At 40.2% G+C, this 14,765-nt stretch overlaps 1 protein-coding gene across 1 annotated transcript; it reads right to left on the bottom strand.

Moving 5' to 3' along the window:
- Positions 1–360: 360 nt before the first annotated feature.
- LOC148302531 (BRCA1-associated protein) lies at positions 361–14,678 on the bottom strand. The gene is made up of 10 exons (XM_088271520.1): positions 14,475–14,678; positions 13,743–14,115; positions 12,886–13,059; positions 10,330–10,508; positions 8,334–8,498; positions 5,847–5,913; positions 4,846–4,937; positions 3,715–3,904; positions 3,405–3,512; positions 361–2,655 (listed from the first exon to the last, which is right to left on the bottom strand). The coding sequence occupies exons 1-10, from the start codon at positions 14,545–14,547 to the stop codon at positions 2,409–2,411; spliced, it is 1,668 nt and encodes a 555-aa protein (XP_088127646.1). The 5' UTR covers positions 14,548–14,678; the 3' UTR covers positions 361–2,408.
- Between the last annotated feature and the right edge of the window lie 87 nt (positions 14,679–14,765).

Here is a 14,765-nt window from a genome sequence, read left to right as displayed (position 1 = left end):
TACGTAGCATAGACAGTGGGAGAATAAATTGAAGTAGGTCGGTATATAGATACCTACTCGATTATTAAAATAAATGTTTGTTTTCGAAACTATTCTCGAACAATTTAATTCGATTCTCCCGGATTAAATATTTGGGAAAAAAATCCAAACCTCTTTTTATTTTATAAGCCCCCACTTGTGATTTAGTAGGACTTAGAAGGCAACATAAAAATTATTCGACTGGGTCTTTTTGAATGTTGTAAACGCCAATTTTTCAGCTCGAGGACATCAAAAGGGTAAATTGTATTTTATCTCCAATCTTGTCAGTGTTAGAAAATATGAATACAATTTAATTAAAAAAAAACAAAATGGTCAACAAAATTAAGAATTCCGGAAACTTTTATTTATATATAAATATTTAGGTACATATTTTACAAGCGTATAAACATATTTTGCATATTACTTTTATAGAAATATTTGACAAAACATCCATAAATGTTGCCCTTTACATGCAAATTAAATCACGTTATATTTTCAGCCAACAAAGTATCATATTTTATTATAGAAAAATACTACTTTGTCAACATTTTGTTACAATTTATCAAATGTCTCAACAGAGATAAAGCATCATTGATATAAAGACATGATAATAGACCCTCAGGGGTAAAATTCAAAGTTTGAGAGCATTAAAAAAAACATTCAAATTAAAATTTTTTGGAAAATCTTTTTCATTCAGATAAATTTGGAAAAGAGAAAAGATAAATTTGGAGTGTATGGATTTCGCTCATTGCAAAATGAATTCAAGAAATATTATTATTTTCATTTGGTCTGGGTAATTGTGATGTATTTTTCAAGTCTACCTTCCCAATCCTTACTTTCCTACTTGCAGACAAGCCTATAAAATAAAAACATTGGGGTTATAAAAAAAATGATGTTCATAAATTCACTGGGAAAAAACACAATATATTCAATGCTTGAATTCAGAAAACCAACATGGAATTTATTAAATTACTTTCCAATCAAGCTGAGAATTATTTTATGTCTTTCTGGTAGCATGCGGCTGTGCATTGTGATGTTGGAGGACAACTCCCCTTCTGTTTCCTATACATATTTGGCAGCTTTCTGATTACATTTTGATTTGAGCAATTTACTTGCTCACAATGCACATTACATATTACCAGTTTTCTTCAGTAAAGGGGGGCTTGTGCATTTCCCGGAATTGTACCGTCGGGCAGTCCGGTTTTAAAAAATGAAAGCGACTACGACAGTTTAGCACAATCAAATTTACACGCAACGTGTTCACGCAGCGATCAAGAGCTCCGATCCGAAGAAAGATGGACAAAAGCACAAGCCCATCCAAGCCAATCATCGTTTTAAAATGCTAACTGACGTACCGGACGGTAAAATTCCATGTAGTGCACAAACGTCCTAAGGTTGTGTGGTGCCCATAAACATTCTCTCCAGACCTTACCAATTTTTTCTTGTTACCTTGCACGATTGAACAGGGACACTCTTGAATTGTCAATTATGGATTTGCCTCTATTTCTTGTGTCAACACTTTATCATCCAGTTTGACAGGACTACCAGATCAACGTTCATCTTCCAGACACAAATTTCCTACATTGAATATCTTAAATCAGTTTTTTTATGAAACTCGCAAAGCACTAACTTCTTTTTTTAACCCTTACCCGCACCCAATGGTGCACAGGGCAATGCATCGTACAGAAGCAGTGTTATCTTGATCGTTAAATACACTAAGGAAATGTGATCAGCCTTCCGCTTCAGTTACCAGTCCAGGGTCATATTAAGTAAATATTAGGCTGAAAAAGCACTAAACAGCGTAAAAAATGTTTAGATGGAAAATATTCTGCCATTTTCTAAGAAAGGGTAAGTAAAAACTGCACGTAAACAATGATTGCGAATAATGTAAAAAAAAAAACGTTACAGATTGAGTAAAAAATCAAACGAAAGGATATTTTAGAAGTAAACTGGGGTAGAAAAAATGCGGGTTATAAATGTATGAAAATATATCGGGGCTGAAATAATTACACGGCATAAGCGGGAAAATGTTAAATCCGGGTTTCACTGCGATAAGATTGTCTCGGGGACTACCCGGCACACCAATGTATCCACACTTGATGACAGATTTGTCGTGAAAGCTTTCCGCAATATATTGAGGCCCCATTAGTGCGATGCGCTGCGTTGCGTCGACGCAGTGTTAATTTGATTATTAATCATGTGATTGCAAGGTGATCAGAATCTGGAGCTCAAAAGCTGCAGATTCTCCGATATAGGAATGGAATTAAGAAGGTGTAAAGGTTACAGGGTCGACGCAGCACATCACACTAATGAGGCCTCACCCATACTCGAGGCATCTGCCCTATCTGGCAGAGTGAGTGAGTGAGTTCATTCTTTGGGCCAGAGATGTCTCACTGCTTGTGCTTCCTGTCCCGGGGCTTGACTGCGACGGCGCCACCCTGCAGCTCCTGGCAGTCGGGGCGCGCGGCGATGGCGCCCGCAGCCTCCACGAAGAAGGCGAGGTCGCGCACCTGCTCACGCAGTTCCAGCACCTCCGCCTCGCCGCTGCGCGCGCGCTCCGCCAGCTCCTCGCGGGCCCGCGCCGCCGCCTCCGCGAGCGCCTTCTCCTCCGCCAGCTTGCTCTGCAGCGTCGACAGCCTGGGGAATTCAAAATATCATGTTTCAAGTCTATTCACAGTCTAGCGAATTCGAAATAATATGTTTCAGGTCAATTCACAGTCTGCAGAATTCGAAATAACATGTTTCAGGTCAATTCACAGTCTGGAGAATTCGAAATAACATGTTTCAAGTCAATTCACAGTTTGGAGAATTCGAAATAACATGTTTCAGGTCAATAAATTCATGGCAGGCGCATTTGGGTAGACACTCGACTGTAAAACTGGCATCGCAGGTTCGATTCCCGCCAATTGCAAAATGAATTCAAGATATATTTATTTCCAATTGGTCTGGGTGTTTGTGGTGCATTTTTCACATTTACCTTTCCTATCCTCACTATGCTACCTATAGACAAGCCTCTAAAATAGAGGCTTTGCGGGTTATTCCTTAAAAAAAAAACGAAGTTTGGAGAATCCAAAATAAAATGTTTCAGGTCGATTCACAGTATGGAGATTTCAATAGTCACATGGCATGTATGTCCGATGATAGATGGACGAAAAAGGTGCTTGACTGGAGGCCTAGAACAGGACGCAGAAGCGCGGGTAGACCCCAGACAAGATGGTCCGGTGACATTAAGAAAAGGCGAGCCTACACTAGAAAAGAGTCGCGTCCAAAAGAGAACTGTGCAAGTCCAAGAGGGAGAGCTTTGTTCAAAACTGGACACAAGAAGAAGGCTGAAATTGAATTGAAAAATTGGAAATTTCAAGGAGAGTAATATCGTGGCTACATACTTGGTGGATAGATTGGACATCTTCTTGTTAAGTTGGCTAACGTTTTTTTCCGTTGTCTTAAGTTTCTCTTTTAGTTCCTGAGTCTCTGCCTGAGCAGCTGCTTTTTCTCTGTAATAAAAAATAAAAACCATAGATTAATAAACATACTTCATCTCCGATCGTTTCCCCCATTAGTGAGGATCGTAACCACCCTGTTGGCTTCTAACTACTCCAAAATATAATAAAACACAAATATTGTCCTTCACTTGTGAAGAAGATGAAGAATCCATCTGTATGCAGAGTATGCTATTGGTCCAGAGGGCCGGGTTACCTGGCCAGCAGCTCCTCGTAGTGGCGGCGCTGCGTGTCCAGCTGCGTGGCCAGCAGGTGGGCGCACTCCAGCTGGATGGAGTCCAGCTTCTCCTGCGCCACGGGCGCGCCGTCGCAGCCCTCGGGCCCGCCCGTCGCCACCAGCTTGCCGTCCGCCTTGTTCTGCAGCAGCCGATGCACAAAGTTGTCACCTGGACCGAGAGACAACTCGTTAATAATGCGGACCATCATTGGGTAGGAAAAATTCACTCACGAGTAGGTATAGGCTATAAAAATTACTAACACACTATCTGCGGGAAGGGTTATTTTAACGTTTCATTCGACTGGTGGTGTTGGGAGGGAAGGGTAATTTTACCTTTTCACTCGACTCATCGTAAATTGCGTGTAAGTTATTTTTACGCATGACTTTTGCGGCATCTTTTGATCTCATATAGATGTATACAGTATCGTTAAATATTATCACTTTTTTTCGGAGATGTTTATCTCATATTTATTTGCGCTCATAGCGCAAATCCGCCCGCAGTAGTGTGTTAAGATATACCATGATAAGCGGTGTTGAATAAGCCGTAGCTAAATTTCAGAGCCATTTGGACATTAGGTAATTCAAAAAATTCCTTAGAGCAGGGGTTGCCAACGTGTGCGCCGCGGCCGTATGCGGAACGCTAAATCATTTAATATCGGAATATCTGTAATACTTTGTATCTCCGCGTATTTCCGAAGCCGGTGGGTCCTGAGCCGAGCGATATTTAACACACCTTGACTGACATCGACATGTATATTTGTCTCTTTTCATCATTCGTATCTAATAATCCAATAGACTAAGAAAGAGATAGCTTTATAATATATATTGCAAAACAACTGACCGGCAAGTCATTGATAAGCTAAAATTAGTTTTATGTTTTATGAGTGACAATGCTGGTTATATTGGTTTGAAACAGATTTGTGAGATTTGACTAGTGGCTAGTGGCTAGTATATTGTACGTATTACAGCTCTAAGTATCATGATATAATAATCGCTTGATGGGTCATAGTATTTGTACCTGTGACTGACATACTTGGAACACCTCTAATGTTGACCACACCCTCAGTCCCAACGGTGACGGATTAGAGTTTTTTGTACATAAATAATTACCTGCATAATCCCATACTCGATTGGTTCCCAACTGCATAGCGTATGTATGATTAGAAGCTCGGAAGTGCTGCGCTGCGTGCCCCGCCTGGTACCTGCGCAAAACAACCAACACCCATTGTAATTATCGCACGCCTCATATTAACACACTTCGGGCGGGAAAGGTATTTCTACCCATTGGGACGATTGATGCTTAAGGATAGGAAGGGTATTTTTACCTTCTGCACTGGCCTCGTTTCAAAGGCAGAAAAGAAGGAATTATCCAATGTTTTTATATGAATATTATGTACCAATCTCTTTGTTAAGGTTTTAATTATATGTACAAAATTAACAAATCGCAAAGTAAGTCTTCTTTTTTAAATTTATCTTTGTACCTTTCGTGTACATATTTAATTTAAGTGTGGTATTTCAACAAAAGGACCTATATTATTGAATACCTGACACTTGATAGGCAATGCGTTTGAAGAATAACAAAATAAGCTATTTAGAAAACATATTCTCCTGGAATAGGCAGACCGTTATAAATATTAACAATTGCATTTTAGTATTTCGGAATTTTTTATTTAAATATTTTTATTATTTTCGAAGATATAGCGATTTAAAAAAATTAAAGAAATGTACGTAGGACCTTTATTTTTGCCAGTCGCCAGCGGTCTGCTGGTGTAATAAATAGCTGCTTGAAATGTGATAAATTATATAATATAATAATAAAACCCTTATCAGCACCCCAATGGTGCATAGGGCACTGTGTCATATTAACGCAGTGTTATCTTGATCGTTTACACATGAAGGAAAGGTGATCAGCCCTCCGCTTCAGGTACCAGTCCAGGGTAATATTGAATAAATATTACAGTGAAATAATCACTTATATTTATTTTACCCCCCTTGGGAATCGAACCCGGGACTTCCGGAACGGTAGCCGAGCGTGCTGACCATTACACTACGGAGGCGGACAATAAAGGCGGTGATAAATTACACTAAAAAAAAATAGGACGGTGTGTTACCTTCCGCAGCCCACGTGGCCGCAAATCAAACATATCCACAGCGCTCCACCCTCAACAGCTTCCCCATCTGCAATAATTCAACTCTCATTTAATCTTCATCGACGTACAGATTACTGAATTAATCAGTGATATTCTTAAAATGGATCCAGAGTTCTGCGGAAGACCATGAGAGAAGAAGAGAGGAATAGGCCGGCCCCAGAAAAGATGGGCCGATGACATTGCCCCTGTCGCTGGTAGTAGGTGGATAGAAAAAGCCCAAACAAGAGAAGACTGAAAAATATTCTTCTTCAAACCCTTTTCTGCACCTCAGTGGTGCATAGGGCACTGCATATAAACGCAGTGTTATCTTGATCGTTAACTCATGAAGGAAAGGTGATCAGCCCTCTGCTTCAGGTACCAGTCCAGGGTAATATTGAATAAATATTAGAGTGAAAAAATCACTTATATTTATTTGACTCCTCCTGGGAATCGAACCCGGGACCTCCAGAATGGTAGTCGAGCGTGCTGACCATTACACTACAGAGGCGGACAGAGGACAGAGGCGGAAAAATATTAGAGGTCTACATCCAGCAGTGGAGAGACGGCTGAAAGAGAAGAAGAAGATTCTTAACATGGATCTATGAGAAAATGGTCAGGTTTGTATTTGACTCTTTTCTTACGATAACAGCAAGGGTCAGTACTTGTGGTGGGTGCAAGACACTGGTAAATGGTAAAAATAGTATACATAATCAAATAAGCGCTTGTGAATGAGACAAGTCAACATCATGTCATAGTTCAATTTAAAAGACCACTTCAAATACAAATGCTATACTGAACATTAGTTATAGCAAATAAAAACCTATCAGCGGAAGCTAAACTGGCAGTGCACAACGGAGTCCTGGTTCCAACTCTAATGTATGGAAGTGAAACATGGAGTTGGCAAAAGAAGGATGAAAGTAGACTGAATGCAGTCGAAATTCGATCTCTCAGAAGAATGTGCGACAAAACGATGTATGATAGATGTGCGAATAGTGAAATAAGGAAGGAATGCAAAGCTGAGATAAGCATTATCGATAAAATTAAGAAAGGTGTGTTGAGATGGTTTGGACATGTAGAACGAATGAGTGAGGAAAGAACGGTAAAATAAATTTATGAGGCGAATGTAAGTGGAAAAAGGAGCAGAGGAAGACCGAGAAAAACATGGCACGGTCAGGTATGCCGAATACTTGAAAGTGGTCAGGTTAGGAGTCGTAACAATCGGCGGGTGTGTATGGGGAGATACATAAACGTGGAAGAGACGAAAAATGTTTGCAAAGACAGAGTGGTGTGGCGTTCTATTCTCTCTCGGAAGCGGCGTGATGGTTAGTTAGTTATACTGAACATTATCGCTTTCAAGACTGATCTATTCATTAGATCATCCATTCATTATAAGTTTCCTGAACATGATCCTTCTGTTCCTTTTAGACAACATGTATCCAGAGGTTCTCAATCTTTTTTGGTTTGCGGCTAATACATCAGATTTTCAGCTGCTTCCTTAAAGGTGGGGAGTGATCAGTCATTTGGTCATAACGCAACACGTTTCAATGCCAGCATTCGTATAGTCAGTACAGCGTTCCGAGTGCTCCATCCGAAGTCAGATGCTCACCGCGAGCAACGTTATATTACGACAAAATGCTCCTGTCAGTCCCCACCTTAATACATCATGAAAACTTACCTCTTTAAAAGTGATTATCCATCTAATTAATTAATTAAACCATATCCGCTCCCTAGGTGGAGCATATGAAGTCCACAAACTGTCTCCAGCCTTTTCTGTCGGCTGCCAGCTCCCTTGCATCCTCCTAAGTCAGATCCGCGTCCCGAAGTTCTGACGAGAACTGCCGACAAATTGTCAGCAGTGGACGTCCTGGGCGGCGCAAACCTGATGCCTTCTTAAAGAGGCAAGCTTGATTAAGGCTCTCAGGAGGCATGCGGAGTACATGGCCAAGCCAACTGAATCGCCTTTTCTTGACGACAGTTGTGACCAAGATTTGCTGCGTCCAAATTATTTGATTATCCATTTAACATTGAAAAATTTAAAACAAATACTATTTTCCTTGGAATAATAGAAAATATCTAATTTTAACTGCTTCTAACTGTTGTTGAGAGGGAGAGGAAGATCCCCCACACGATCGACCGATCAAATTAAGGCAGCAGCAGGCACCTCAGTGGTTGGAGCGCTACGTGCAGCGCAGTCAAGGGATAACTGGAGAAGAGTCATTGCTTCTGCAAGGGTCACAGCCCTCAGCAATGAGGATTAAGACGGAGAAGAAGAACTGTTGGTCAAAAGTTATAATAAATTTGGATAATTTATATAGCGCCATTTTCGTAAAATACTACCGCAAGGGAGCTGGTTGTGTATCTGTTTCAATTGCGGCGCCCTTATGATGACACCGCGCATACACACTCACACTTTGGGAATAATTGTGTTAATCCAACCAGGCCAGGGGACAGGGGGGGAGAGCACATTACCTTGGGCGGCGCACTGGGCGCACTCGCTGGCGGCGGGCGGGTCGGGGCTCTGCGCGCAGCGGCACACGGGGCAGGAGCCATCGCGCCACGCGCCCAGGCAGCCCGCGTGGAAGGCGTGCCAGCACTGCACCGTCAGCAGCCCCTCCACGCTCTCGTCCATGCGCTCTGCAAACACAACACCATGTCACTTCTCTTGCCGATAATTTCATGGTTCTATAGTCACATTATTTTTAATTCAATTAACTTAGTCAATACCTTAGAATTCTTAGAGTGAAGACTCTAAGAAGCATATCAGGCAAGAGTCTTCGAGATAGAATAAGAAACGCCAGGATCAGGGAAATATGCGAGATCGGAGATGTCGTCAGGTGGGGAAGGCAACGAAGGAGACAATGGTATGCGCATGTGAGGAGAATGGAACCATCCAGACTCCCCCACATCGCACTGTACGGCCAACCCCATGGTAGACGACTCACAGGCAGACCACCAAAGGGATGGGTCAATAGCTAGGAATCGAAGTTAAAAACAGGCCACAAGGCCTACAACAAGATGAAGAAGCACTATTTCTTAAAATGTATTGTGACATTTCATTTACGGTGTTAGAAAACATTTAGTTTATGGTGTTAGAAAAAACGTAAAATCGAGACACGGGTCACGATAGATTTCAATAAATAGTGGTATTTATGTAAAAGTAAAACTTAAATTAAAAATGGATAGATTTTACCACAAAGTGACCGCCGAATCAATTAATGAAATAACAGTATTTCTATGAGTTTGCAGTTATAAAGTTTACTTAAATTTACTTTTTAAAAAAATGAGAGAAGAACTAAACTGGTTATCTATAAAAAAGAGACTAAAATTAAATATGCTGATCTGTAAATATAAATTTTTCAAAAATAAATTACCCAAATATTTTAAGCATAAAATAGTGTAAAATGACGTCACAGAAATGATGGAGTTATTTTAATGTTGGTGTCATTGCTAAATTATTGTCTGCTCTATTTGTTGATGTCTATGGTCCACCCTTCCACCCCCCCCCCCCCCACTCCCCTCATATTTGTATAAAACAAATGGTAGTGTATTGGTAAACAAACAATCCTCGCTACTACTATTACAGCTCTATAAATCAGTGCTCCGCAACCTTTTCTCACCTGCGACACACCAAAATTCTACCTAGAATTCCGCGGCACACCTAAAGTTTAAATATATACACCATCGAAAAATTATTTATTGATTTGGCGTTTAATTTGTAGAACTCCATTTTAATTTATGTATTAATTGTTAAATCAATCACAGATTTTTCGAGTCAACTAAGTTGTATTTTATTGTTAAAAAACACATAAAAATTAATATTATGACCATTGTTTCGCCTCGCATTTGATTGAAAATGCCATAACTAAGCGAAACAATTGTCATAATGTTAATTTTTATTTGTTTTTTCACAATAAAATACAACTTAGTAGACTCAAAAAAATCTGTGTTTGATTTAACAATTAATACATAAAATACGTTGAAAAATGATGTATTTATAATTATTTTATAATTTTGAAATAAAAGACGATGTTATGAAAAATAATTTGTCATTGTGTGTTAACACACAATGACCAATTATTTTTGTATTTAATTACATAATGTAAAATAAAAAATGTCAATTACATTGAATTTGGCCGCGGCACACCTGAATCCTTTACGGCACACCATTGTGCCACAGCACACCGGTTGCGGAGCACTGCTATAAATCATAGATAATAAACCATATGACGTCATAAAACGTTCGATGACGGAAATTTTATGACATATGCGAACGCACATTTTTCATTTTGTTCAAATATCTAAAGTTTAAACCTTCATATCTCCCTTAGTTCTCTACAGATTTCAATAAGAATGTCACCGATAGTCTTGTGGTTTTTCACATTAATTTATTAGCCAATAATCACACATGGTATTTATCCATTGAATCCGGTCATCTAGTTCAGAGTTCAGAGTTGCGGGTGCTTACCTAGACAGACCGGGCAGGTGGGCAGCTCGGTGGCGGAGGCGGGCGGGGGCTCGGGGCCGCTGCAGCACTCCACGCGGCGCACCCAGGCCGCGTGGCACACGGCGTGCGGCTCCAGGCTGCTGTAGGGAGTGCCTCCGAACGTCTCCCGGAACTCGTAGGCAGCTCCGCGACTTCGGAACCTGACAAAAAAAACGCCATTTATTTATTTTCATCATATCGTGGGTATACTGGCAAAAAATGTTAACTGTAAAATATGAAATTTTGACTAATTTGATAGATTTATATTATCCACTGACACTTCGTGATGGAATTGCATTTTTTAATTTTTATTAGATTAAAACCAATATTTTTAGCTTTTCCACTTTTTTTATTTGACCAGCGACCGGGTTTCGTCGTTACCGACATCATCAGACTGGTGAGAGGCTATACAAATTGTTATGTTATATATAAAAGAAGGCAGGAGTTGATAACCATGATTTGACATAATTTTATTGAGAAATTAATTTAATTTGAGTGAATTGAAGTATTGTAATAAATACAATACTTAAATTCACTCAAATTAAATTAATTTCTCAATAAAATTATATCAAATCATGGTTATCAACTCCTGCCTTCTTTTATATATAACATAACAATTTGTATAGCCTCTCACCAGTCTGATGATGTCGGTAACGACGAAACCCGGTCGCTGGTCAAATAAAAAAAGTGGAAAAGCTAAAAATATTGGTTTTAATCTAATAATAAATTGACTAATTTGACCGTTTCACTCGACTGGTGGTGTTGGTTGGGAAGAGTAATTTTACCTTTTCACTCGACTCATCGTAAATTGCGTGTAAGTTATTTTTACGCATGACTCTTGCAGCATTTTTTGATCTCATATCGATGTATACAGTATGGTTAAATGTTATCACTTCTTTTCAGAGATGTTTTTCTCTATTATGAGCGCGAATCCGCCCGCAGATAGTGTGATAATGACACATATTTTATAAAGTTTCCAACGTCCTATAAACTGGAAAAATACACTAAGTAGTTTGAAATGTTATGTTTTTGTGGTTTTCAAAGTATAATAGCGGATATTTTATACAGGCTAGGTAAAAGCTTTAAAGAACAGGGATTATTCAAACAGGGATTTTAGAGTTAATGTTTTTTGCCAGTATACCCACTGTGGTGAGCCAACCAGACCCGACCACCATAGACAAGTTCACCGGGGATGAGCGCAAAGTCACCGCGCAATCGCGGACCAGCGTGACGTCACACGCGAAGAACGACATGGGATCTTTAAAAGGACTGACAACTGAAAGTACACTCTCTCGTCCCCAGCCACCAGACGTATCTTCAGTTGCCATTTTACTGCATAGTCGTTTCAATAAACTATGTAACATTAAAAGTGTTACGTGATCAGTTATCATTTCTTTTACATAAAATATAAGTAGTATTAAGCATTCTATACCATTGTAAAAAGCGATTATTTTTGCCTAGAATTTTCACCCATGAATTACATGAAATTATTTTTTCATTCATTCAAACCCTTATCCGCACCCCAATGGTGCATAGGGCACTGCATCATATAAACGCAGTGCTATCTTGATCATTAACATGAAGGAAAGGTGATCAGCACTCCGCTTGAGATACCAGTCCAGGGTAATAATGAATAAATATTAGAGTGAAAAAATCACTTATATTTATTTGACCCTCCCTGGGAATCGAACCCGGGACCTCCAGCACGGTAGCCGAGCGTGCTGACCATTACACTACGGAGGCGGACATTTATTTGACAGAGGCGGACATGAAATTATAGTAACTTTAAACATAAAGAGTAAATCCACTCACGAGTAGGCATGGGCTATGAAACTTATAAAGTTGAAGCCTGAGTAGAGACATGATAAGCGGTGTTGCATAAGCCGTAGCTAGAATCACTTGGACGTTAGGTGATTAAAAAAAAAAAGTACCATTGCAAATATTGCAGGATAAATGTGGACTTGAGTAAGTGATAATTTCATTTAATTTTTCATCCTTATGTAAACGCAGCTTCTGAGGAGCAATGAGTGGAGGTTTAGGAGTGCACTGTAATCGTAATGTAAAATTAAAACTGACCATCACGCCGCTTCCCCGGAGGGCTAGGCAGAGAGAATAGAACGCCACGCCACTCTGTCCTTGCAAACATTCTTCGCCTCTTCCACGTTCATGCATCTCCTCATACATACCTGCCGATTGTTTCGACTCCTAACTTGACCACTTTCAAGTATTTGGCATACTTGATCGTGCCAAGTTTTTTTCGGTCTTCCTCTGTTTTCTTCCTCTGTTCCTTTTTCCAATTACATTCACCTCATAAATTTGTTTTACCGTTCTTTCCTCACTCATTCGTTCTACATGTCCAAACCATCTTAACACACCTTTCTTAATTTTATCGATAATGCTTGTCTCACCTTTGCATTCCTTCCGTAATCGTAACGTAACACATTATAATGTATGTAGTGCTACATCCATAGTCAAAGCGTCACGACAAAATGCTCCGGTCAGTCCCTACCTAAACATGAGCAGGATATTGGTACTCACGTGAGCAGGGCCATGTATCGGTCGGGCGAGGCGTCCCGGAGGATGCGCGCGTGCTGGATGTCGCGCTGGCAGGCGGCCGTGAAGGCCAGCAGGTCGCGACAGCTCACGGTGGCGGGCACGGCCAGCAGGCACAGCGTGCGGGACGGGGCCTCCACCGCCGCGTCCACTATCTCGCTGCGGGCACGGGGACAGAGGGTTAGGGCAGGTAGGGTCAGGTAGGCCATAGATACCTAAATGCTTTATTTGACCTGGGCTAGTTATAAATTGACAATCTACTACATTTTTTATTTTGAATATTTAAAGCACTAACTTTGTTTGTCCGAATAATATACTACATTTTTTACCGGCGCCATTGAACTAATAAACAACATACACAGAATTATAACTTGTATAACTCTCATAAAGTGTATTCTGATTATTTTTTTTAAAGAACAGTGTACAAATTATAAAGTATATACATATTACGCCACCTATGGACGACAGATAAAAACATTAACTTTCTCATACATATTATTTTTTGACATATCAAAGATGAAGAAGAATATGGAAGTCTGGGCATTTACGGGGCTGACGACCGTCATAGGCTGGTTTAAGTGATCACTTTACACACGTGTAACATTCACCAATTCTACCCATTATTGACAACCACACTACTCAAATTCTTGGAAGTTCTATATATATGAACCAATTTGGAAACCTTGTTCTTGAATCACTAGAACTTCACTAGAGACATCTATTGGTGAGATGTAAAGAAGGTTTTTACTAAGCAGAAACTCTTGTATTAGTATGTGAGGTCCAAATCCATATTCTTCTCTTTATCTTTGATGAAATATTAAAAAAATAATACAAAGTCTCACTTCTCCTTGTAAAGATGCAATATCCCCTTGGTGACCTCCACGAGCGGGTTTCCCGAGAAGAAGTCCAGCTCCTGACTGTCCAGCCCGTCCTCGCGGCGCCCAGTGTCCTCGCTGCAGGATACGGATCCCTCGCGGCATGGCACGGACCCCTCGCGGGAAGGCATGGACCCCTCGCGGCAGGGCAACGACCCCTCACGGGAAGGCGTTGGCCCCTCGCGTGAGGGCAAAGACCCTTCGCGGGAAGGCACAGATCCCTCGCGGGAGGGTACGGGCCCCTCCCGCCCGAGCAGCCCCACTGCAGGCGCCCCCTGCAGCTTGCTGGCATATGTTTCAACGGTGATGGGCTGCGATGGGCGGGCATCTCCGGTATCCGCTGGTAGAGAGAAGTAATATAAACTTTGATTTTTTTTTAAATAAAGTAGTATTATCGATATATTCATGACGATTTCGCATAACGAATAAACAAGAAAAAAATATTTTATTTGATACGATGCACTTCGATCAAGTTGATGGAATCCCGTTTTTCAACGTTATTTAAAATATTTAAGACGTTTTTGAGAAATCAAATATCATAAAAACTAATGCAATCGCTATTGTAGTCCGGATCGATGTTTTCATCTCCATAAATGATACAGTTTGATGACAAATACTATGGAGAGAAAAATTATAAACGTAAAAGGTATCAAAATATTTTTTGTTTGACAGGTGACAAAGAAAACTTCAAAGTCATACCTTTCCGAGAACCTTCGGTCGACTCGTCGTCCATTTCAATGCGTATGATGCACAGGGAAACGAGATTTGACATTTATTGATATGCTATTTGTTGCATTCGTTGATATGACGATTGAATCATGCAAAAAACAAACTAAATTTCAATATTTCTCTCGGAAAACGCAAGACAACACCAACCCGCCAGTTCAAAAACTTTATCTTTTTAATTTTCTTTTTAATGTCCATAGACAAACAGACAAAAAACAGATTCCATCATAGGGTAAGGCCACGTACAAGCGTAGGATTTTGTCA

Source organism: Brachycentrus maculatus, unplaced genomic scaffold (genome assembly GCF_059751285.1).
Source record: "Brachycentrus maculatus isolate JH-2025_06_01 unplaced genomic scaffold, ASM5975128v1 h1tg000442l, whole genome shotgun sequence".
NCBI classification, from domain to species: domain Eukaryota; kingdom Metazoa; phylum Arthropoda; class Insecta; order Trichoptera; family Brachycentridae; genus Brachycentrus; species Brachycentrus maculatus.
The sequence above is the reverse complement of the archived record's forward strand: the minus strand, read 5'-3'. Positions and strand labels throughout refer to the sequence as shown.

Bases quoted from the DNA above. Each gene is read 5' to 3' on its own strand.
- LOC148302531 (XM_088271520.1), bottom strand. From the start codon at position 14,547: ATGTCAAATCTCGTTTCCCTGTGCATCATACGCATTGAAATGGACGAC. The intron at 13,060-13,742 runs GTGAGACTTTGT...CCGTGCCCGCAG, and splicing joins TTGCATCTTTACAAGGAGAA to CGAGATAGTGGACGCGGCGG. The intron at 2,656-3,404 runs GTATGTAGCCAC...TGAATTCCCCAG, and splicing joins ATGTCCAATCTATCCACCAA to GCTGTCGACGCTGCAGAGCA.